At 41.2% G+C, this 23,441-nt stretch overlaps 1 protein-coding gene across 6 annotated transcripts in view; it reads left to right on the top strand.

Moving 5' to 3' along the window:
* Window positions 1–23,441, top strand: part of TBC1D4 (TBC1 domain family member 4) — a 192,459-nt gene that overhangs the window by 112,657 nt on the left and 56,361 nt on the right. For 5 of the 6 annotated variants that reach the window (XM_082701236.1, XM_082701237.1, XM_082701238.1 and 2 more), the window contains exons 2-5: window positions 8,639–9,226; window positions 10,599–10,688; window positions 15,823–15,927; window positions 21,807–21,939. In XM_082701236.1, coding sequence (XP_082557362.1) covers window positions 8,639–9,226; window positions 10,599–10,688; window positions 15,823–15,927; window positions 21,807–21,939 — 916 coding nt within the window. Of the gene's footprint in view, window positions 1–2,360; window positions 2,529–8,638; window positions 9,227–10,598; window positions 10,689–15,822; window positions 15,928–21,806; window positions 21,940–23,441 lie in introns of those variants that run through there. The other variant, XM_082701241.1, reaches the window with a different exon arrangement.

Genomic DNA, 23,441 nt, shown 5'->3' with positions numbered 1-23,441 from the left:
CACAAGCAGGGGGAACAGCTTGCAGAGTGAGAAGCAGGCTCCCAGCTGAGCAAGGAGACCAATGAGGGACTCAGTCCCAGGACCCTGGGATCATGACCTGGGCGGGAAGGCAGAGGCTCAACCAACTGAGCCACTCACGCGTCCCATGATTTAACTTTTTGAAAGGGGCTTTGAAAGGACTGCCCTTACCAATCTTCCACCATCTCAATTCTTACCCCCTACCCTATCTTCTGTCTTGTCGTGCTGTTTCCCTCCAGCACAAACGCAGCCGCTATTGAGGACATTTGTAAATTTGGAACAGTGATAAAAGCACAAGCCCTGTCTTCCAGCAACGGTATTCGGTGACGGAAGCAGGGAGACAGAATGGGAGGGGAGAATTTAGCAGAAGGGTTTTAAGAATTTCCCTCTTTGATGCTTGAGCTAACTCAGAGACCACCAAGAAATTGCACTTAGAGAAAAGCTGAGCCAGAAAGGAGTTTGGAGCAAAGTGGCTAAGAATATCTAAGGAGTAAAGTCTGGTCTGAGAGGAAACTGTCTTGACTCGAGCCTATGTGGCTCAAAAACCAAACAACTTGGATGACTGTCGTGTTAAGTCACAGAGATATTCTGCTTTCTTTGGCTTTAAATAGTCTCCATTCTGTAATCTCATCCTGTTGTTCTTTATTGGTATAACTTTTGTTGTAAGTAGTTTGCTTCCACATCTATAAAACAAGATAGTGGCGGGCGCCTGGGTGGCTCAGTGGGTTAAGCCGCTGCCTTCGGCTCGGGTCATGATCTCAGGGTCCTGGGATCGAGTCCCGCATCGGGCTCTCTGCTCGGCAGGGAGCCTGCTTCCTTCTCTCTCTCTGCCTGCCTCTCCATCTACTTGTGATTTCTCTCTGTCAAATAAATAAATAAAAAATCTTAAAAAAAAAACAAACATGATAGTGGGGATCAGTGATTCTGTTAGGGCACCTTTAGATTTAAAATTATGTGATTTTAAAATCCTGCGTTACTCTAGTGATTTTGAATCTAGATCTAGTGATAATCAGGCCTCTTTTTACTGTGCAAAATTTCCCTTAAAATAATAATTTAGGGGCACCTGGGTGGCTCAGTGGGTCAAAGCCTCTGCCTTCAGCTCAGGTCATGATCGCAGGGTCCTGGGATCGAGCCCCACATCGGGCTCTTGCTCAGCAGGGAGCCTGCTTCCCCTCCTCTCGCTCTGCCTGCCTCTCTGCCTACTTGTGGTCTCTGTCAAATAAATAAATAAAATCTTAAAAAAAATAATAATTTATATTTTAACTGAATACAAAGAATTGCTGAAGCACTTTCAGATAAAATTAAGATGGTTTTAAAAAATCAGTTTTATTTCTTATTGAGATTGTCAGATAATCTCACCTTAAAGAAACGACAACACAGACCATGCTTCAAAAGTATCGGGTCCTGGAAAAACCTTTTGTGCCCTCAGGTAATGGGGAGTGTTTCTTTAACCTAAGTGATTTCATGGCATGGACATACCTTCTGATCGCTTTCCATTTGTTGAAGAGGAGATTTTGAAAGCCAAATGGAAATTATAACATTAAATGACCAAATTTGTTTTTTTCTCAAAATGCAAAGCTGACCTTCTTTTATTTTTAGTTTTATTTATTTAAGTAACCTCTGTATCCAGCGTGGGACTTGAACTCACAACCCTGAGATCAAGCATTGCATGTTCTTCCCTCTGAGCCAGCCGGGTGCCCCTTAATACTGTAAATATAACATACTTAGAAGGGAAATGTGCTTTCTTCCTAAAGGCACATCTTATTTTTAAAGCAAATGTGTTTCTTTTCTATACTGTCTCTCTTGAACTGAGACTAGTTTAAATCGTTAGTTCTTTTCATTAGGCAGCCTTTTCGGCTTACTTCAAATGTTTGCTAGTGTTTTTTTCTCAACTTTTAAAAAATTCTTTCCCCCTCTTTTTCATACTTATCTAAATTTTTCTGTGCCTACTATAACTATTATAAAATGATCAATAATGAGTCAAGGAATTAAAAGAATTTTAAAAGAATTTACCCAGTTGTTTTTTTGTTTTATTTCTTAAGCTCATTTTCATATTCATATTTTCATCATTTTTAAATGTTTACTGAGGTTCGCCAATGTTTTGTGGAAAAAGGATATCATACTCTAATCTCTTATTTTCATCATTAACAAACCTGAGACCCTTGTGATTAGTTAAGCAGCATAAGACAGCGGTTATCAAACTTAAAATGTTTCTTTTTAAAGAAAGCTAAAACTTCTGCTCTTTAGTCCTGAACAATCAGTGTGTTTCCTGATTGCAGAGGCAGGAAATACTTTACTTTTGAAGCAATAACGGTTATTCCTGGGAACTTTCATAATTGGCTGCATAGAGATAGCGTGGACTTTAACAAATACAACAGAATTACTGCTGGCTTATTTAAAAAGAGAGAGGCCCTCTTAAGTGTGATAAAAAGCTAATTACTCAGGACTTGATCAGTTTGGCATACTCCCTGCTCTTGGAGAACGTCGTTCAGCTGGCTTCCTGACTAAAGGTATTTTTATCTAGTACTTTTTTACTATCCAGATTTTTAAACATCACTTGTGGTCCTTGTAGAATTTGTTTACCTTTGAAATCAGGTGGAGTGTAATTTTTATACTACACTTGGATTTCTTGAATTATGATATTTGATAATTACGATTAATTATGACTAGTTATGATAATTAATGAGAGACCACAGCATGACATCCAGGGATCTAACAGCAACTTTTTTCCTCCTCTAGAATGAGGAATTGCTGTTGTCTGCTTTTTGATATTTGAGTCTGAATTCTTTAGTGAGGTCACTGAAGGTGTAACAACAGCATACTGGCTTAAGGTGGCACTGTGCTTTCTCTTAATATCATGAGACATTTGAAAAAAGCCCTTTCATTTATTGTTTTTTGAATTGACTATTGTGCCTTAATGAAAATAGATCATTTCAATGACTTACATTATTTCTGGTTTAACATTAGCGTGAGTTTTCCATCTCCTTGCTCCTGTACTGACGCTGGTGCAAAAATAAACTCACAGAACTTTGGGTCTAGATGAGGTCTTATTGACCATCTCCCAGCCCCCCTTCCCCCCTTCGACTGGTGAGGAAGCTCTAGGATGCAGAATAGCACAAAATCCCGGCAGAGCTGGGGACGGAATACAAATCTCTCAGTTTCTATTTGGTAGAGTCTTTTTCATCATTGTTGTTTTGTGTTCAAGATTATGTGCTGCTACAGAATAAAAACCTTGCCTTTAGGGACGCCTGGGTGGCTCAGCGGGTTAGGTGTCTGCCTCCGGCTCAGGTCATGATCCCACTGCCCTGGGATGGAGTCCCATATCGGGCTCTCTGCTCAGCAGAGAGTCAGCTTCTCCTTCTCCCTCTGCCTGCTGCTCCCCCTGCTTGGGCGCTCTCTCTGATAAGTTAAGTGAGTAAATAAATAAAATCGTTAAAAACAACAACAAAAACTTTGCCTTTACTTGCCATTACCATATGACATAATCAGATTCTGAGCCCTGACGTTATCCCTAGCTGGAGTATGACTAACTAGATTCTGCACCTAGAGGGTGTAGTTTGAGGTGCTCCGTGGCATCTGGAGAGACATTCCTCACACGAACACTCACTTCCTGGCTGCGTGAGCACTGAGCAGAGGGAAAACTTGTGGCTTTCCGTCTGTGGGGGGATGCCAGATCTCAAGTTAGTAACAGGAATTTTCTAAACCTGTATCAAACGTGCCATTTATACTTCTGTTTCCTGACAGTAGTCACTCAGTTTCTTCTGAGAACAGAATACTTTCCCAGCGGTTGGAAGAGCTCTAGTAAGGACAAAATCCCCACCAGTCAGTCCTCCACTTAAGAGTTCGTGGTATGGGGGCTCCTGAGGGGCTCAGTCCGGTAAGCATCTGCCTTTGGCTCACATCAAGATTCCAGGGTTCCTGGGATCAAGCCCTGCATCTCATCAGGCTCTTTGCTCACAGCAGGGCATCTGCCTCTCCCTCTGCCTGTCGCTCCCCCTGCTTGCTCTCTCATGCTCTCGCTCTTTCTCTGTCAAATAAATAAATAGACTTTATCTATAAAGGTCACAAGTAGGCAGAGAGGCAGACGGAGAGGAGAGGTGGGGAAGGAGGCTCCCTGCAGAGCAGAGAGCCTGACGCAGGGCTCCATTCCAGGACCCCGAGATCACAACCTGAGCCGAAGGCAGAGGCTCAACCCACTGAGCCACCCAGGTGCCCCGATAAAATCTTTAAAAAAAAAAAAAAAAAGAGTTTACAGTCTAATAGTAGAGGGAGAGAAAAGAGATGTTGAAAGATGCAGTACATATAAAGACTCAAATTCATTCAAAAAACATAGAAATGTATATATAAATGTGTCAGTTAACACTGACACTAGGGGACAATGCCATTTTCCCAAAATATCACATGTATGTGCAAGTACTGGCCCAAGTTTTGTTTTTCTTGTGTTTCTTCTGATTGGCCCCTCAAATGAAATGCCTCATAGGTTCTCACGTTTCTCTTATAACTCATTTTCCCACTATGGATATTTTACTGACCTTACTTTATCAGTGTCTCTCTCCTGGTGTGGGCTCTGGATGTGGGGGCAGGGGCTGTGTAATGGTTTATGTGTGCTTTCCCCGTAATGACACTCAGAAACAGAGCCGGAGGTTGCAGTTCTGCAGGTGGAACCCCTCTGCATCCCGGGTCACTGAAAGCTGTTGACGGTCGTGACCTGAGGGCGGGTATCATGGTGCAATTAACAACTCAGATTATTGGAAGATGAAATGACCAGCCCAGCTGAGGCAAGATGATAAGCTTTGCTTATGTAAACTGGGTCATTAACTGAATTACACTGAGGTATTAAGCCTTTGCCTGTGGTCACAGGAGGTGTCAGTAAGACTCTAGAAATTCAGCGCCTAATCAGTTCCTCATGTAGGAGAGCTCTCAATCTAGGTAAAGTATACAAACGTGGAATAGAGAGGGACTGACACAGGGAAGGTTGAATTAACTTTGTAGTCTCGATGATAGAATATAACTCTAATAATAGTTTGCATATTTATAACAAGAGCAAAATTCTGCAGGTTCAAAAAAATATCCTACAGATAATGCTTCTTCAGTCTACAGAGACACTTTGGAAATTAAGGAAAACTTGGGTTGCAAAATTAGATGGAAAAGTATTTCATGAAATAAGGTTAGTGAGGGGAAGGCATCCATCTCTTTTAGGGTTTTGCCTAACAGCCACTAGAATCATTTGCCTTTTTTTTTTTTTTTAAAGGATTTTGTTTATTTATTTGACAGAGAGAGAGAGAGAGAGAGGGAGAAGTGGACTCCCTGCTGAACAGAGAGCCAAACATAGGGCTTGATCTCAGGACCCTGGGATCAGAACCAGAGCTGAAGGTAGACGCTTAACCAGCTGAGCCACCCAAGAGCCCCAGAATCATTTTGCTTTTAGCAGGGTTGCATATGTAGCTCACCCTCCTTAGCTTTGGCCCTTGTCAGATACTAAGGCTAAATAAATAAACAAGTGACAGAGGGCTAAGTTTGCTCGTCATGGGTTAGTAAAAACAGCTGACTTCTTTCCCGAGACAGGTCAGGTGTTCAGGGTAGTCCTTGAAACTACAGCATTTGGACTTTATTCTTTCATACGAAGTACTTAACCAGCAAGCTGAAATTCTTATGATTTTGAACTGTGAGTGTTCCGGCAGTATATCTCAAATAATTATGAGAAAGAGAAGTTCCCACTTCAGAATTGATGCTAGAAGATTTGAAGATATACCATATATGCCTAAATGTAAAACAACCCTGAATATAATCTTTTTTCTAAAGATAAGGATTAGCCCCTACCCCCCATTTTTTTTTTTTTTTTCTTTTGGCCAACGTAAGCATGTACTTTGTACCAGGAATCATTCTAGGTTCTGGGATACAAGGAAAAAATGAAAACAAAATAAAACACAAAAGACAGAAATCCCTGCCCTCCTAGGGCCTACTTTCTGGCAAATAAATTATACAAGATGTTAAAAGAGGTAAGTGCTGGTAGAGAGTTATGAAGCAGGGAAAAAACCCAGGGCATGTTGGCTATGTGTGTGTTTTGGGGTGGGGAGTGCTTGCTGCCTTACAAGGTGGCCTTAGAACATGGATTGAATGAGATGAGGGAGTGAGCCATGCAGTGAACTGGGAGAGGAGCGTGGAGCTCAGAGCCCTTGAGGGAGAAGAGTGGGGGCATGTTCCAGGAATAGCTTGGAGGCCAGTGTGGCTGCAATAGAGTGAGAGGGAGTTTAGGAGTAAAGTCATAGGAAGTGGAGTTAGGATGACAAGATGAAAATCAAAGTTGACTAGAGGTCGTATAGAAGACATGGAGCCGTGGTGCTTATATACACATGTCGAATGCAGATGGCATGGGTCCTTAGGGTATTGTAAGGATCTTTTATTCTTAACGAAATGGGCAGCTTGGAGGATTTACAGGTAAGTAACATGACATTTAAGGATTCTAACTCAGTTTAAAAAGGCTCCTTCTGGCTTTTGAGAGTAGATTGAAGGAGGCAAGGGACACTAGTTAAAAGGTTCATGTAGTAAGCCAAGTGAGAAATGATTATTTGTATTTTCTTCTATGAATGTACCACATTTTGTTTGTCTGATCTTTCCTTCAGTTTTATTGAGATAGAATTGACATTCAAGGTTGTATTAGGTCAAGGTGTACAATATAATGATTTGATACGTGTACATATTGGGAAATGATTGATAAAATCAGTTGAACATCACTCACCTCACATAGTTACAGGTATTTTTCTTGTGATGAGAGCTTTTAAGATCTACTTCTTAGCAACTTTCAATTAATTTAATTCTATTTGCTTAGCAACTAATAACAATATAGTATTATTAATTAAAGCCACCATGCTGTATATGAAGTCCCAGAACTTAACTTATAACTAGAAGTTTGTACCTTTTGACAATTTCCAGAAGCCCCTTCACCTCCTTTGCCCCCGGCAACCACCGATCTGTTTTCTCCATCTATGAGTTCAGTTTTTAAAAATTCTACATATAACTGAGGTCACGCAGTATTGGCCTTTCTCTGACTTATTTCAATTAGCCTGATGCTCTTGAGGTCTATTCATGTTGTTGCAAAAAGCAGGTTCCCTTTTTTATGACTAAATAATATTGCATTGTACACTTATGTATATCTGTATATTTTTTATCTGTTCATTGTGGAGGGACACTGAGGTTGTTTCCATGTCTTGGCTATTGTTAACAATATTGCAGTGAATAGTAGGGAGCAGATACCTTTTTTGAGATAGTAATTTTGCTTCCTTTGGATATGTACCCAGAAGTGGAATTGCTGGATCATATCATAGTTCTGTTTTTAATAGTTTGAGTTAACGCCATACTGTTTCCCATAGTAAGTGCACCAGTTTGCGTTCCCACTGACACAACATGGGGATTCCCTTTTCTCTACATTTTTGCCAGTACTTACTTCTGGTCTTTTTTTGATGATAACTATTTGGTAAGATGATATATCTCATTGTGGTTTTGATCTGCATTTCCCTGATGTTTAGTGAGTATTTATGTGTTGATGAATATTTGTGTTGGTTGTTTTGAGTATTGTGACTCAGGCTTCTGGGAATATTTGTGGACTAGCTTTTGTGCGGACATATGTTTTCAGGGCCGTTAGCAAATCTCTAGGGGTGGAATTGCTGGGTTATGAGATAGGTCTATGCTCACCTCGTGAGAAACTCCCAAAAGATTTTCTAAAGTGGTTTTGCCATTTCATATCTCTGCATATACCATGTATGGAAGTTCCAGTTGCTCCATATCCCAGCAGGCCTTTGTCTTCTTGATGTTAGCCATTCTAACAGGTGTATAATGGTATCTTACTATGGTTTTCATTTGCATTTTTTCTTTTCTTTTTCTTTTTTTTTTTAAAGATTTAATTTATTTATTTGACAGAGAAAGAGATCACAAGCAGACAGAGAAGCAGGCAGAAAGAGAGGAGGAAGCAGGCTCCCCGCTGAGCAGAGAGCCCAATGCGGGGCTCGATCCCAGGCAGCGGCTTAACCCACTGAGCCACCCAGGCGCCCCATCATTTGCATTTTTTCTGAAGGCTAATGCAGATGAGGAGTGTCTGGATCTTATTCTCTTTATCCAGAAAGTTTATTGTATCCTTGTTGTTGAAACTTTGGTTCCTTTCAGCTGACACTTATCATAACTTTTATTTATCTGTTGCATTTATTTATTTTTTTCAGTCCTGGTTGATATGTGTTAGCATATACTTTTTTTAATCTTAATTTTTTTAAAAGACATCTGACCCCTTACAACAACTCTTCAAAGTACTGAAAGGATGTATTATGATTTATTAAAAGTTGGCAGTGGCCTATTTAGCCCACAGTTTTGTTTTCGGGAAACCATTGCATTTAAAATGGGGAAGTATAATACTTACATTAAATTTCTATCTTAACTTTTAAGTCATTTATGTCTGGCAGTGTAACTTACGTTTATCCTTTATCCTACATGGAGTTGACTCTTACTTTCTGTATGTTATCATTTAGGATGAGAATGCATTCTGTGTGATAGCAGCAAGTTTATCTCTAAATATTTATCTCTAAATTATCTCTAAACATTCAACTGAAATGCGGAATTTCAATTTTCCCAGGTTCCCGATGTGATCAGCAGTATAAGGCAGTTATCGAAAGCTGCCATGAAAGAGGATGCCAAAGCCAGCAAAGACAACGAGGATGCCTTTTACAACTCGCAGAAGTTCGAAGTCCTGTACTGCGGGAAGGTGACGGTGACCCACAAGAAGGCCCCTTCCAGCCTCATCGACGACTGCATCGAGAAGTTCAGCCTGCACGAGCAGCAGCGCCTGAAGATCCAGGGCGAGCAGCGCGGTGCGGACGCGGGGGAGGACCCGGGGGTCTTCGAGGCCACCGCCCCCTGCCCAGCCGCCGACATCCTGGCCGAGGAAGGGGATGGCGTCCCTGACATCCTGCCAACCTTACCCGCCACAGCCAGCCAGCCGGGCCTGCCCAGCTCTCGAGCTGGCTTCCCAGAGCGGATTTTGGAAGATTCTGGCTTTGATGAACAGCAGGAGTTCCGGTCTCGGTGCAGCAGCGTCACCGGAGTCTTGCAAAAGAAAGTTCACGAGAACAGCCAAAAACCACTGCCGCGAAGGAGACACGCCAGCGCGCCGAGTCACGTGCAGCCCTCGGATTCGGAGAAGAACAGGACCATGCTGTTCCAGGTGCTGCCAGGCGGGGCGCTGGCGGGGCTGGTTTCCAAGTGCGCAGGATTTGCTAGTTAGTTGCAGCCGGCGCCGGCCCCTCCCCATCCCATCGCGCGCTCTGCACGGGTCCCGCGCCCTCCCCGCCCCCCCCCCCCCCCCCCCGCCCCCAACCCGGGCCAAGGCGAGCAGGGCAGGCAGATGGAGAGAAGAGCAAAGGAAAGCAGGGAAGGACCCAGAGGCAGACACGGAGTGTGGATTTTTAGCAAGTGGGGGAACAGGGCGCGGAGATATGGAGAAAGAAGCGATTAAATAGATTACCCTATCACCAGCATTTGCCTTGGTTTGATTCTTAAATAGATGTGTGTTGTGTCTAGATGTCTAAATAGATGTTGTGCCTTGCAGAGGATTTAAAGATGTGAATAATCTGGGAAAGTGTGATAGGCATGGAGGACAAAGAGAAAGTTTTCTTTAGAGAAGGAAAAGTCTAGAGACTCCGGAGTGTATTTTCAGATGCTGTTCCACAAAAAGAAGAAAGTTAAAGAAACACCCTGAGCCTGACAACTTACAGGATCCGTTGCCAAAATAATGGCGTACAAGCTGTATTGTAGGTTGAAAAGAGGCATCTTAATTTAAAAAGTAGTTTTTGAGTTTGTACAAGATACAGAAAATGTCAGGTTCCACCTTAAAGAACTTAAGTCAAAACAGTGCTTTGGAGAAGTTCTTTAAGTCCTCAGCTTGTAAGGTCTGAGTTTTCTTGGGGGGGGGAAAAAAAAGAGGGACCGTCCTTTTATCCTATGGTAAAGAGACTTGAGTAGGAAATTCCACAGCGTACCTTGATAAACAGTCCCAGTGTGTAATACTTGCTTATCAGAAGTCTGTGGGTTCTTTTGTTTTGTCCTGTTTTGCTTTTGATAACTCTAGGCATGTAATGAAAGTATCCATAGGCTTTTCTTGGGTGATACACTGACTGAGCTGCCTCTCTTTTTGAGGCTCTCAGAGGTATTCATTTTCCTAGCTTGCCACAGATGTTAATTTCCCTGGCTGTGGATTTTTAAAAAGTTTAATGTGCTCAACTGCAAATATTATGTTTTTGTTGACCATTTGGGAGGAAGTATGATTATAAGTGATGGTTAAGTAATTGGTGTTTTTAGAGATCTTGAAGAAAGGGAGCATGTTTTTAAAAAGATGATCGTGTTGAATGAACAGAATGGTTTCTTAGATCTTATAAATTAAGATCTTATAAATTAAGATCAATTAAGATGTTGAAGCACATTGGTTGTTGAAGAACATGTATAGCAATTGAATCTATATTACTAGTTGGATATATAATCATAAAGTAAGACCTTAGGTCCTTGCGAGTTGAAATTAACTGGAATGTTTTTATTTTAAGGTTGGGCGGTTTGAGATTAACCTTATCAGCCCAGACACTAAATCAGTCGTGCTTGAAAAGAATTTTAAAGATATCTCTTCTTGTTCTCAGGTACGTATAAAAGTACGTCATATGTTTGATGAAACCAACTTAATCTTATTTTTAAATTAACCACAAAACAACTTTAATGTTTTATTTAAAATCTTTAATCTCTCTGTCTCTTGATAGAGAGAGAGAGAAATCACAAGTAGGCAGAGAGGCAGGCAGAGAGAGAGAGGGGAGGAAGCAGGCTCCCCGTGGAGCAGAGAGCCCGATGCAGGGCTCGATCCCAGGACCCTGGGATCATGACCCGAGCCGAAGGCAGAGGCTTCAACCCACTGAGCCACCAGGCGCCCCTTGAGTGGATTTGTCTTAAAGAAGAGTGCTGCTTTGTGTCTCTGCTGGTGTAACAAAATCCTGTCCAGGTCCCTCAGTATCATAATAGCTGGTCCTTCTTTTTAATCACCCTTTCTCCTCATAACGTCACTTCAACACATTCTCTCCTCTGGTGGAATTTTTGTGGTGGTGAGTTCTTTTGAAAATACCTCACAGTTAGTGTTCCTCAGTCTTGGGCAGTGGGACTTGTGGGTATCACTGAATCATGTTTGCTCTTTTTGCCATAATTGGTAGTAAAAAGAGAACTAGCACTTTCCACTTCTTTTAATGTAAATGCTAAAATTTGAAAAGAAAGTGTTGGTATATTTTTGTTCTTTGGTTTATTTTTAATTCACAAAATGTGTATTTGAATGCTTTGAAATTATTGATACAGCTCAACGTCTACAAGGTCATAGTAGGCATAAACCAGTGTCCTCTAAGTACTACAGTAGTAATTTAGAATATCTATCCCAAAGTTAGAGCCGCCTAAATGTATTGTAAGCATAGAAGGATTTTTTAAGTTGTTGGGAGTAGAGAGAATATCTAAATCTAAATATGGGAAGGTTAAGAATGCAAGGATGCCTCTATGGAAGTCTCTGGAATAGAGAAGGATTAACTTCTTTCCTAGTGAGTGACTTAAAGGCACCTTTAGGGACCTAAATCTTGCTAAAGTCCTCTTTATTTTGATGTCAAAAAATGAAGTCTGCCTGTTTATTTTTAAATTTCAGAGTTAGTGTTGCCCTAGGTATAATATTCAGATGTTCTGCTTTTCAGAAATGATGAACTCTTGTACCTTTTGTAATTGTTCACCTCAGCCTCAGCTAATGCCTTTTCCCTTCTGATATTTTTGTATTTGTTCTATTAATGGTATCATAAAATTATGTCATGAAGATAAAAACTTTCTACTGTAATAACTAAGAGAGGCACAGCATCTGATTATAGGAATGATAAATGACAATTTTCTAAATTCCTATATAAGGGACCAGAAGCTGGGTAGAAAAATTATATTCACTTGAACTGAAAAAGTAGTTATTGAGTCTTGTTGTAATTACCTGTTTGCTGGGGAGTCTCGGCAAGATCATAAGCTTTGTGAGGGCAGGCATCTTTATTTTGTGGTGTTTCTGTAGGGCATCATCCCATAGGGCATCAGAATAAAATGTTAAGATAGAGCTTAGTACTTAGGTGTTCAATAAATGTTGAATGAACATTTTTATGTGTGGGACCTTGTGCCAAGTACAGAAGAGAAAGTGATGTGCAAACCAGTGTAGTTCCTGCCCACCAGGCTGCAAAGGGTCATCCTAAGAAGCTGTGCCCCTCACCCACACATTCCTCAAACCTCCCAGTGAGGAAACAGCCTTGCTCATTGAACATCCAAAGGGGAAAAAACAAAGTAGTGGGGGAAAAAGAAGAAAAGAACCAACCAAGCCAAATATATAAAACTGGCAATTCAAACATGATTTTTGCTTTTTGCCCTCTTTTTTTATTTTTTATTTTTTTAAAAGATTTTATTTATTTATTTGACAGAGAGAGATCACAAGTAGGCATAGAGGCAGGCAGAGAGAGAGAGAGAGAGGAGGAAGCAGGCTCCCTGCTGAGCAGAGAGCCCGATGCAGGACTCGATCCCAGGACCCTGAGATCATGACCTGAGCCAAAAGCAGTGGCTTAACCCACTGAGCCACCCAGGCGCCCCTGCCCTCTTTTTTTAAAGTGAGGATGTAGAGAAAGGAGAAACCTCTTTCCTTACTGGTGGGAATGTAAACTGGTGCAGCCACTGTGGAAAACACTATGGAGGTTCCTAAAAAAGTTAAAAATAGAACTACCCTATGACCCAGCAATTGCACTACTAGGTATTTACCCAACGGATACAAAATACTAATTTGGAAGGGCACATGCATCCCATTGTTTATAGCAGCATTATCTCCAATAGCCAAACTATGGAAAGCACCCAAATGCCATCAACTGATGAATGAATAAAGAAGGTGTGCTATTCACACACATGTACACACACACAGACACACACACAGACATACACATACAGGAATATTAGCCATGAAAAAGAATGAAATCTTGCCATTTCCAATAACATGGGTAGAGCTAGAGTATATTAGGCTAAGTGAAATAAGTTAATCTGAGAAAGACAAATAGCGTATGATTTCACTCATATGTGGAATTTAAGAAAAAAACTGATGAACATTGGGGAATGGTGAAAAAAAAAAGGGAGACAGAGAAGAAAACCATAAGAGACTCCTTTTTTTTTTTAAAATAAATCTTATTTATTTATTTATTTATTTAATTTTAAAGATTTTTATTTATTTATTTGACAGACAGATCACAAGTAGGCAGAGAGGCAGGCAGAGAGAGAGGGGGAAGCAGACTCCCCGCTGGGCAGAGAGCCCAATGCGGGGCTCGATCCCTGGACCCTGAGATCCTGACCTGAGCTGAAGGCAGAGGCTTTAACCCACTGAGCCACCCAGGCACCCAGTTTTATTTATTTTTGTTTGACAGACAGATCACAAGTAGGCAGAGAGGCAGGCAGACAGAGAGAGAGGGGGAAGTAGGCTCCCTGCTGAACAGAGAGCCCAATGCAGGGCTGGATCCCAGGACCCTGAGACTATGACCTGAGCCGAAGGCAGAGGCTTAACCCACTGAGCCACCCAGGCGCCCCCATAAGAGACTCTTAATGATAGAGAACAAACTGAGGGTTGCTGGAAGGTGGATGGGTGGAGGGATGGGCTAAATGGGGGATGGGGCTTCAGGAGGGCACTTGTGAGGAATTTAAAACACTGGGTGTTGTTTGTAAGTGATGAATCACTGAATTCTACTCCTGAAACCAATTTCACCATATATGTTAACTAAATAAACTTGAAATACAAAAAAACAAACAAGGGGCATCTGGGTGGCTCAGTGGGTTAAGCCTCTGCCTTTGGCTCAGGTCATGATCTCAGGGTCCTGGGATCGAGCCCCACATTGGGCTCTCTGCCCAGCGGGGAGTCTGCTTCCCCCTCTCTCTCTGCCTGCCTCTCTGCCTACTTGTGATCTCCATCTGTCAAATAAATAAATACAATCTAAAAAAACAAACAAACAAAAAACAAACAAACAAACAAACAAACAAGCTTTGTATCCTAACCTTCTGGTTCAGAAAAAGAATGAAACCTTTGTGTTGAGGCCTTTGATCAGAGTAATTGTCAAGTTAACCTCTGCAGCTCACTGGCCTGCTCTTACTACTTCTTCCCACAGATTTGAACTGATACAGTGTGACCACATCCAGCAACAGGCCTGCTTTTTAACATTTGCATGCCAATAAACATTTCTTTATGCAAAATCTACAGGACTGTGTTCCTGGCAGCGTGAGGAATCAGGGAGTGGTTTTTCTTTCCTGGAAACTTTGCCACTGCTTGAGGACTCCCTGACCTAATGAGGTCCTACAAATTTTTCCCATTTAGTACTCAGCTAGTAAAAGAGATTTTATCATCACTAAGGACTTGTACCAGATGAGGCTTACTTTCAGCTCATGAATGGCAACCTCGTTCCTCCTGACTTCTTACTTTTGGTCAGAATTGATTTCCTTTATTCATATCCATTGGCTCGACTGAGCACATTACAGGAATAGTGGTTACTGTTTATCGAAGTTATGTGCCAGTAACGATGATAGAAAATTCTTAGTTGTAAATTTGAAAAATTGCCGAGATAGTTGCCATTACTACCATTTTCTAATGAGAATGAAGCCTCAGAAATCGTTACTTAGCATGATGGCTCATACCTTGTAATGGGTTGACCTAAGAATGAAGCACAAATCTGTCTGACTCCGAAGCCTATTGTCTTTTCACCGGGATTTAGGTAATTCCAAGACAATTTTAATTTTTTTGTCTACCTGGCTTTTTAAAGCACCGTGCTTTCTATTAAAATGACAAGGTGCCGTCAACTAATTGGTATGTATGTATTCAGCCTGGCTGAAGTTCACAGATGATTCAGAATTTTTTAGTAAGTGTAACTGAAGTTCTTTAGCTGGCGTTCAGGAAGTACAGTGATTTGTAAATTTGGATAATTGACATCTGCTGTTCTTTCTTTTTTTTTATTTAGAAAATTAAAAAAAAATTTTTTTAAAGATTTTATTTATTTATTTGAGAGAGAATGAGTGAGCGAGAACATGAGAGAGGAGAAGGTCACAGGGAGAGGCAGATTCCCCAAGGAGCTGGGAGCCCGATGGAGGACTCGATCCTGGGAGTCTGGGATCATGACCTGAGCCGAAGGCAGTCGCTCAACCAACTGAGCCACCCAGGCGCCCTGCTGTCGTTTCTTTAATATATTAGTTTCCTAATGTTTGTGGCTCCTTAAATGTCTCCGTAAAGACAGATACTCTAGTATGTTGAATGCGCATTTTAAGGAGTTGGTTGCATCCCATTTAATTAGAGCATCATTAGTGATAGTTTTTCTGATTTTGATTCTGAGCTTCATATAGACAAGAGCAGGTTTTATGATAGCCCATCAGACTGCTCGGTCCAACAGGACGGATAAATTGAGAGTCCCATTACTTACAAACACTCAGTAGCCATTTTATTACAAGAGACAATGAATTATGCCATCACATTTTTCTTCCTGCAGCCCAGAGTCATGGTGTGCAGGACACAAACAATCTGAGTTGCTGTTTTTCTTTATTTTACGTGTCAAAAGACCAGCACCTAAGTTTGCTATAACATTATGTCCCCCTGTCACCAGGCTGAGAAGGAGGAATTCATGGAAGCGTGAAAGTGTCGTAGGACTGATGCCGATTTCCATAGTCTGATTAGAAGGACCTATGGCAGTAAACACTGTACTTCCTTCCCCATTGCAGGGTATAAAGCATGTTGACCATTTTGGCTTCATCTGTCGGGAGTCAGCAGAGCCCGGGCTGGGCCAGTATATCTGTTACGTGTTCCAGTGTGCCAGCGAGTCTCTGGTAAGTGGCATGATTGTCGCCTGCGTGAGCCTGCCCATACCTCCGGCTGACACCAAGCCTTGCAGAACTGCTACCCATGGAAAAAGAAGAGGGCATCCAGAAACAGGTTCTTGCTTTTTAAAGCAGCAGTAAGAAAAGAAAAGCAAATTGTCCTGGTAATTTTTAAGCCTAGATACTTTCTTGACTTTAAGGAATTCAGTCATGTCATCAGGGCTATTTTTAAAAGGTAGGAAAAGACTAATAATAGGAGAAGAGCGGTTTTTTTTTCCATTGCTCATGTAAGATGATAGGGAGGACCCACTGATCTCTTATTCTCTGAATTATTATAAGATCTTAGAGGAGGAAATTCTTTCATCAGCAGACCGGAGAGGGATTTTGTTTTCTTTCCTTATTTCATTAGCCATTGTTCTCATTTTTAAAAAAAATTATTTTTTAATGGTCTTATTTTAGCCTTCATTTTCTTTCTTTGGAGTTTGAAAGTCTGTTCTTCTTTCCAGCATCCTCTCCTCACCCCCTCTACCTGCCCCTTTATGACAGCAGTTGAAATTGAAGAAATATTTAAGGCAAACTTAGAAGTACCTGTGAGTGACTAAACGTATTTTAATAATCTTCCCTAAAATTTTTTACTTCTTCTTCTACTTGTATTATCTCTCCTAACCATTTTAATATCAACCCTTAGGTCCGTGAGCATACTTTGAAGAAAAATATTTCCTCGGGCATATAATCCTCCTACAAACATTTCTCCTGGGAAAACACACACCACTTAGACATAGTCAACAAGCCAGGCAGCATTCTTCTCATTTCTTTGGTGCCATCATTTCTGCTCAATTTTGGCTTTCCATATTCACCCCGTGGAAGGAATACGGAAGTGTAGGAATAATGACGAAATGGGAGTCAATTGATTCAAAGGCACTTTCTGATTATGGCCCTCTGGGTCTCACCTTGTTTCCTCTGGGGAATATAGCACTCCCGTCGCTAACAGTTTCTTCCAGAGAATTCCATTTGTCTTTCATTCTCACGCTAGATAATGAGCCGTACCTAGGAAAAGTCCACATGTTGAGATCCAGGTGTTCTTGGTATCGTAGTTTCAATTCAGGATTCGAGATAGAAATTTGAGAGTTGCTATTATGTAAATGACAGCTGAAGTCATAAAACAGTGAGCACAGGCAGGGGGAGAGAGCCCGAGAGAACCAGTGACCCAGCACTAGAAAGTGCCAACCAAGTGAGACGTAGTTAGAAAGGAAGGTGAGGAGAATCTGCTGTCCCACTGCCCGCTCACGCCTCACTCCCTCCTTCCTTCATCCACTGTCCGCGATAAGGTAGATTCTTCCACGTTCTGTATCCCTTTCTGAAACTTATCCTGTATTCTGTGTTTTATCTCAGCATCTCCATTTTCCCAGCTTCCCAGTGTAGATATTGTAACACATTCTCCTTCACCTTCCATATTCATGTGTTCACCAGAGCCTGTTAACACAAAGACAAAGTTTCCCTATCCATTTCTCCTCCTTTCCCTCTCTACCTGATTCTGGGCATTCATCTTCCCGACTTAGACTCCCACGCTAGTGTCCTCACTAGTCTCCCTGCCACTAGCTTAATCTGTCATCTGTCCACTTCCCACGTCCTGCTCTAGCTTTATTTCTCACAAAATTTCCAGGAACCATTTTATGCCTTCTTGTTAAGAGACAAATCTAGATTGTGTGGCATCCCCCCGGGATGCCTCTCCCTTTCAGGACCGCGTCCTCACACAGGCTATCCCATCTCCTCAGCTGGTCCCTAGGCCGGACAGTGAGGCTGGTGTGGCGATCGCTGTGGTGTAGCTTTCCTTTCGTTCGCTACCGGAGCCTCAAGTGGTTCATGTGAGGTTCGCAAGGGATCAAGGATTGAAGGGAGGGGCTGGGGTCGAAACTCTGACATCACTCTTGGTTGCACAGAGCCAGGAGTCCACTGTGTCAGAGAGACCAGAGCTGGGGCTCCTGCATTTAGATCATCAGGCAGAGAAAGTGGCCATGTGGGTCTCAGGGTCTGCCCTGCTGTGGAATAAGGAGATAATGCTGTGTTTTCATCACCTATTTTTCACATTCTTGCTTTCCTGTGACTTGAATCCCCTTCTTCTTTTCTACCTTGGATTTGTACACATCCTAGTGAAGTATTTTTGGATTTTTTTTTTTTTTTTTGGTAGAAATTGACTTTTTTTTTAGTTACTCTGTTATCACTGCTCTGGCCAGATATTGTACCTAGGTCTTTAACAGTTCCTATTAATCCCCGCTCTTACTTGTTTACATAGCTTTCTAGTTCACTAGACTGTGAATCCCACAAGGTCAGGAGTGTTTCTAGAGTAGCAGGTGCCTGGTAAGTGTATTTTGAGTGAGGGAGTGCGTTACTCTTAACTTCGGGCAAGTGCTGTCTAGGTACCCGTGAATCTCATTACTGTGTAGCCTGCATTAAGAGGAAAACTACATAAAACCTTCTTATTCGCAACCTCATTTATAGCTTTTATTTTGTTTGTGGTTTTAGGATTTTTTTTCTTCCTCATACATGTAGAATGAGTTTTTGAAACAGGGAGTCAGAGTGGAAGGTCTGGGAACATGCTGTATTTTCCACTGACTAAGACAACAGACCAGCCTGGCTGAGAATGTCTTCCTCTCACACAGAGGCTCCATCAGACTTGCCCTTTTGGCACTGTTATTGAAGGACAGCAGGCCTTTCCCTAGAATCTTTTAAAACTTGTAGATTCTCGTTTTATCAGTAAGCATCTTAACTGAAGAGCGGGAGTCAGAAGTGCAAGCTAGAAGAAAAATTAAATGAGAGTTCCTGTATAAAAGGGGATGGTCCAAGCAGCTGACATAGGGAACAGAGCAAAACAGTTAATTAATTATTATAGGTCTAAGGGGTATATGACTGATGTGGCTTGGCAGTTGTATAAGACAAAGTATTGGAAAACCACACATGCTGACTTATCTTCTCTGTGCAAAAAGAATATACCCCAGCATTTTCTTTTCCATCTTTGTGACAATTGCTGTGAAGTGATGAACAGCGTAGTGTTTTCATGGGTCCTGAAGAGTTACACTTCAAGTTTAGCTGCTCGATATGACTTCCTTCCTTCCTTTGTAAAATAGCTGTCGGCAGTTGACTTCATCTGGTTTAAACAAGCCTTGAGATTTGTGGAAAACACCATTTTTGCATTCTCCAAAATTGGTTTAAAAGGTGTGGGGAAAAAATGGAAGTTGCTGCTGATAGACAAAGAAAAAGTAAAACCCCATAGATGTAGACGTTGGTATCCAAGAAATGTCTCAAGCTTCTGAGACACACTATTTCTATAGGGTTTAATAGTTTACATTTTTTCCAGAGAATTAAACTAGGTAATCCTGTGAAGTCCTTACACATTCTGTGATTCTTCGGCTTATTCCTAAATGCCATAAAATACCTAAGTTTGGTGCATAAATGCTTATGAACATTATCTTCATTACGGATTTTTACCTTAATATCATAAATTGGCTTTCTTTGTCCCATCTCAAGTATGAGATTTCACTGGAAATTTAATTTTGCGTGACGGTAATGCTAAGAATACACGCCTTCTGTTTGCATATGATTGATTTATCTTTGTGCATTCCTTTACTTTTAGCCTTTTAACAAAAAATCCTATGATTTTTTGTTGTTGTTGTATCTAGAATGAAACATGTTACTCATACTGCATTTGAACTTTTAGTTGATCTGATCCCGTGATAGAATTTATAGGCCATCTAAAAAAAAGTGATGTATCTAAAAAGCAAAACATTTAATATTATAAAAGTCAAATAAAGAATTTAGTACTATTTGTGTCAGAAAGAAATTGGTAGCCACATATTAGACACCGTTGAAATGGCCTCTTATTTCATCTAGAAATAGAGAAGAAAACATGAAAGTTCAGTATTTTCACTGGAGGTCTTTTACAAGGTAGTATTACTAAATAACAAATCCATATGCAAGCTAAGCCGATAACTCATCCCCTCAGTGCCTTTAACAAATGAGAAACAAGAAGGTAGAAGCAAACATATGCATAAGTAATTGAAATTGTTTTTGAATACATATATAACAAGGCAAATGAAATGAAACTTTAAAGGCATTAAGCATGTAGTGCTTTTATTTTAAAGGACAAGAAATCTTATAATTTTTTAATTATAGCATGAAAGAACAGACTTTATGATTAACCCATTTTTATTTACGGAACAGTGTGAAATTATTCATAAGCCTTTTAAAAACTTGGAAACATAGTAAAACGTAACTAGATAATGACTGGCTGCTTACTGCTTGATGTCTCCTTTTAGTAATAATATTAGAAGAATAAAGTTGCTTTTCATTCCAGGTTCTTCATACACTCACTTGCAAAAGTAGATTAAACCCTTTAAATAATAGCTTATTCTTAAACCAGGCTGAAGGGGGAGGGGAAAGTCTTTTAAAAGGTGGTTTTCAATATCAAAGCTAGCTGGGTGAGGCTCTTGGTACCCCACAGCTCTGCACTGAAGTTTGAGACGTTCTGCAAAACCACAGCTTACATTGATGATGGCATCACAGAGACATGGCCTGAAGTGGGTTAGCAGTGCAGGAGTGTGAGCTGATAGTTGACCCCAGAGAAGCAAGCAGGAAACTAGAATGCTAGATTCACACTTCTTGATTGAGTCACTGGAAGGGCTAGGGAGAAACCAGCTGGTAGTTTTCAAACTGCTGACCTAGTGGTGAGACCCAGCTGTGGGACAGCCTAATGTCAGAACTTCTTAGTTTCGCACATAAGAAGGGAAATGATGACAAATTAGCAAACAGAGAGGTAAGACTGACAGCCTTCACTGACTTCCTCAACATTCGTTACATTGAACTCTTTCCCCTCCACCACAGAACTTTGCTTAAACCCATGTTTTGTTTTTACACTAAAAGTGATCCAGAAGGATAAAATAAATAGGATACCTATTACCAAAGGTGGACAATGAACCTATTTTGTTGCTCCTTATATATTGCAGATGTTAGGTTCCCCCAATAATGGGTCCGTGACTAAATGAGCGAGATTGATACAAAGCGAAGGTCAAGTAAAGCTTTCTTTCGCGCCAAGTATCAAGAATCAAACCTAACGTTCGGGGTCGCGCCTCTTACAGAGAGGGCAACTCCTCTTTGCTTCACAGGCTAGCTTTTAAGGACGAAGGCCATGCGGTTGGGCCTGGCTGCGCACAGGTGGCCAATGAAATTGTTAACACACAGAGAAAGCTGCACAGTCATGTTAGGTCACACATAAGTGACCAATTGAATTACAATTTACCCTAGTAGATTTTTGAACTAGCCTATCACCTTGGTCAGAATTGGCACCTTGGGCGGGGAGACAGTATGCGTACCCCCACTGATCAGATGTCTCCACCTGGCCTGACCCATCCTTGTATTCGGGCTTTGTTACCTGGGACTGGTTTCTGGGACTTTTTTTTAAGTAAGTCCCCTGGGGGAAGGAGGGCAGGGACAGTTTAAGTTTTAAACAACAAAGTTATTGTTTAACCGGATGGAAGCACTCTGGCTAAATAGGTCCTTACAGCAGACAGACTACTTAATGGAACAAAGATCCAACTGACTGTCAGTCAAACCGTCAGTGAAGGCGTCACACTTAGTGGGATCTAAAACTAGCCTCCAAGTACCCAGTGTTACACACACGAAAAAGGTCTTCCTCTGTCCAGCTTTCAGGGATAGTATAATTGAAGGTCAAACTTTACAGTTGATATTTTCTCTCTACTTGCTCTGTAGTCACCAGATTCCATTATTGATTATTTAGTTTGCATCCACAAAGTCTCATTGTTGCTGCTGGGCTTTTAATGTGTTGCTGTGAAGGCACACTTTTTTAGAGACCTGTGTTATGTTCCTTCTCGTAGGTGGATGAGGTCATGCTGACTCTGAGACAGGCCTTCAGCACCGCGGCTGCCCTGCAGAGCGCCAAGACCCAGATTAAGCTGTGCGAGGCCTGCCCTATGCACTCTCTGCATAAGCTCTGTGAAAGGATTGAAGGTACCATAGAACGGGGCGGGGGCGAAAGGAGTTCGCTTTGGCATCTGGGAAATGAGAAAGTCGTTACTGTGGGCAGTTGGGTCTTTGTTTCCAGGTGAAACCAGAGCCCAAAGAATCATTTCTCACGTCTGGTCAAATTTGTGTTCGCAGTCTCTCTGAGGTGCTTGCCTTTTTCCCCTCCTCTTTCTTTCTCTTTTTCATTTTTAATTCTTTTTCTCTGAAGGCAACTCGAGGAAGAGCTGTGTTTCCCACAGCTCTTAAGACTGCTGTGTACTCAGTGGGAACTGACCAAATATTTGTCGAATGGGTGAAGAGAGGCAAAAGCGTCCCACAAAGTCAACTGTTTATTGAAGCCTCTTTTTATTCCCCTCTTGCTTGATGATGTGTTCCTTTTCCCTAAAAATGTAGAACTGGAATGAACCTTGTGTGGCTTTTGAGGGACATTTGAAAATGAGAGAGATCATGGATGTGATACCATGAAGCAGGTTTTTTTTAAAAAAAAGTGTTCTGAGGAGGGGAAATGAGGATGAGCTGACTCTGGGACTCACATTCCCTTTCTCCTCATTATCTCTTATTAACAAGAAAGGTTGGAAACTACTTCACAGGAGAAGAAATGCAGTTCGATAAACACTTGTTAAGCATCTGCCGTGTGCCAAGCATTGTGGCACTCGGCGATACAGAAATGGTTGAGCTGTGGGCTATGCCTTCAGAAGCCTGCTGCCCAGACTGGAAGCCAGTTAATGCAATTCAGGATGACAGCTGTTATGATAGATGGGGAGAATGCAGGTGCCAGAACATGGCAGAGGACAGCCCTGTCAGTGTAAATGCAAATTGTGATTTCTGTTCAGTAGACAGCAAGATCATAGGCACAGGGCAAAACTGATGATGCATAGCAGTGTTTGTTGAATATCCGTTCAGCTATGTGATCTAGGACTATTTAAATGTAATATTCAGATTTAAAAATTTATAATTTACCTAATGCATATTATTTTTGCATCTGTACCTTTACAAAAATGGAAAATTCTTTGATGTACAGTGAAGAGAACACTATAAATCTGTGGCAGAAGGCTGAATTGCTCAGGAAAGAGCGTTGGATCAATTTGTTATCCAAAGAGAGAAAGAGTCCTTCCACTTTTCTTGCTCAAGATACTCTCTAGGTGGATCAAACCCCTCACTGTAAACAAAATATTAAAATCATTAAAAGAAAATAAGAATATTCTGGTGTCCTTAAACAAGGAAACCTTTATTGAGATACAAAAATGCAAAAGCTGTTAAAAGAAGACATTGACAGATTCGACCTCATCAGAATTTATATTTTTTACATAACAACTGTTTCCTTGGAAGTTAAATGAGAAGATAGCAGATTGGTAACCAGAATGTATTAGAACTCTTAGTGTTTGAACGAGAAAGATGAGACTACCAGTGGGAAATGACACAATTTCTATTTAAAAACACTCATATGAAAAGGAAATGAAAAGGTCCAATAATAAAAATGAGAAGAT

This window comes from Mustela nivalis (genome assembly GCF_964662115.1).
Source record: "Mustela nivalis genome assembly, chromosome: 15".
NCBI lineage: Eukaryota > Metazoa > Chordata > Mammalia > Carnivora > Mustelidae > Mustela > Mustela nivalis.
This window is presented reverse-complemented; position numbering and strand designations above follow the sequence as displayed.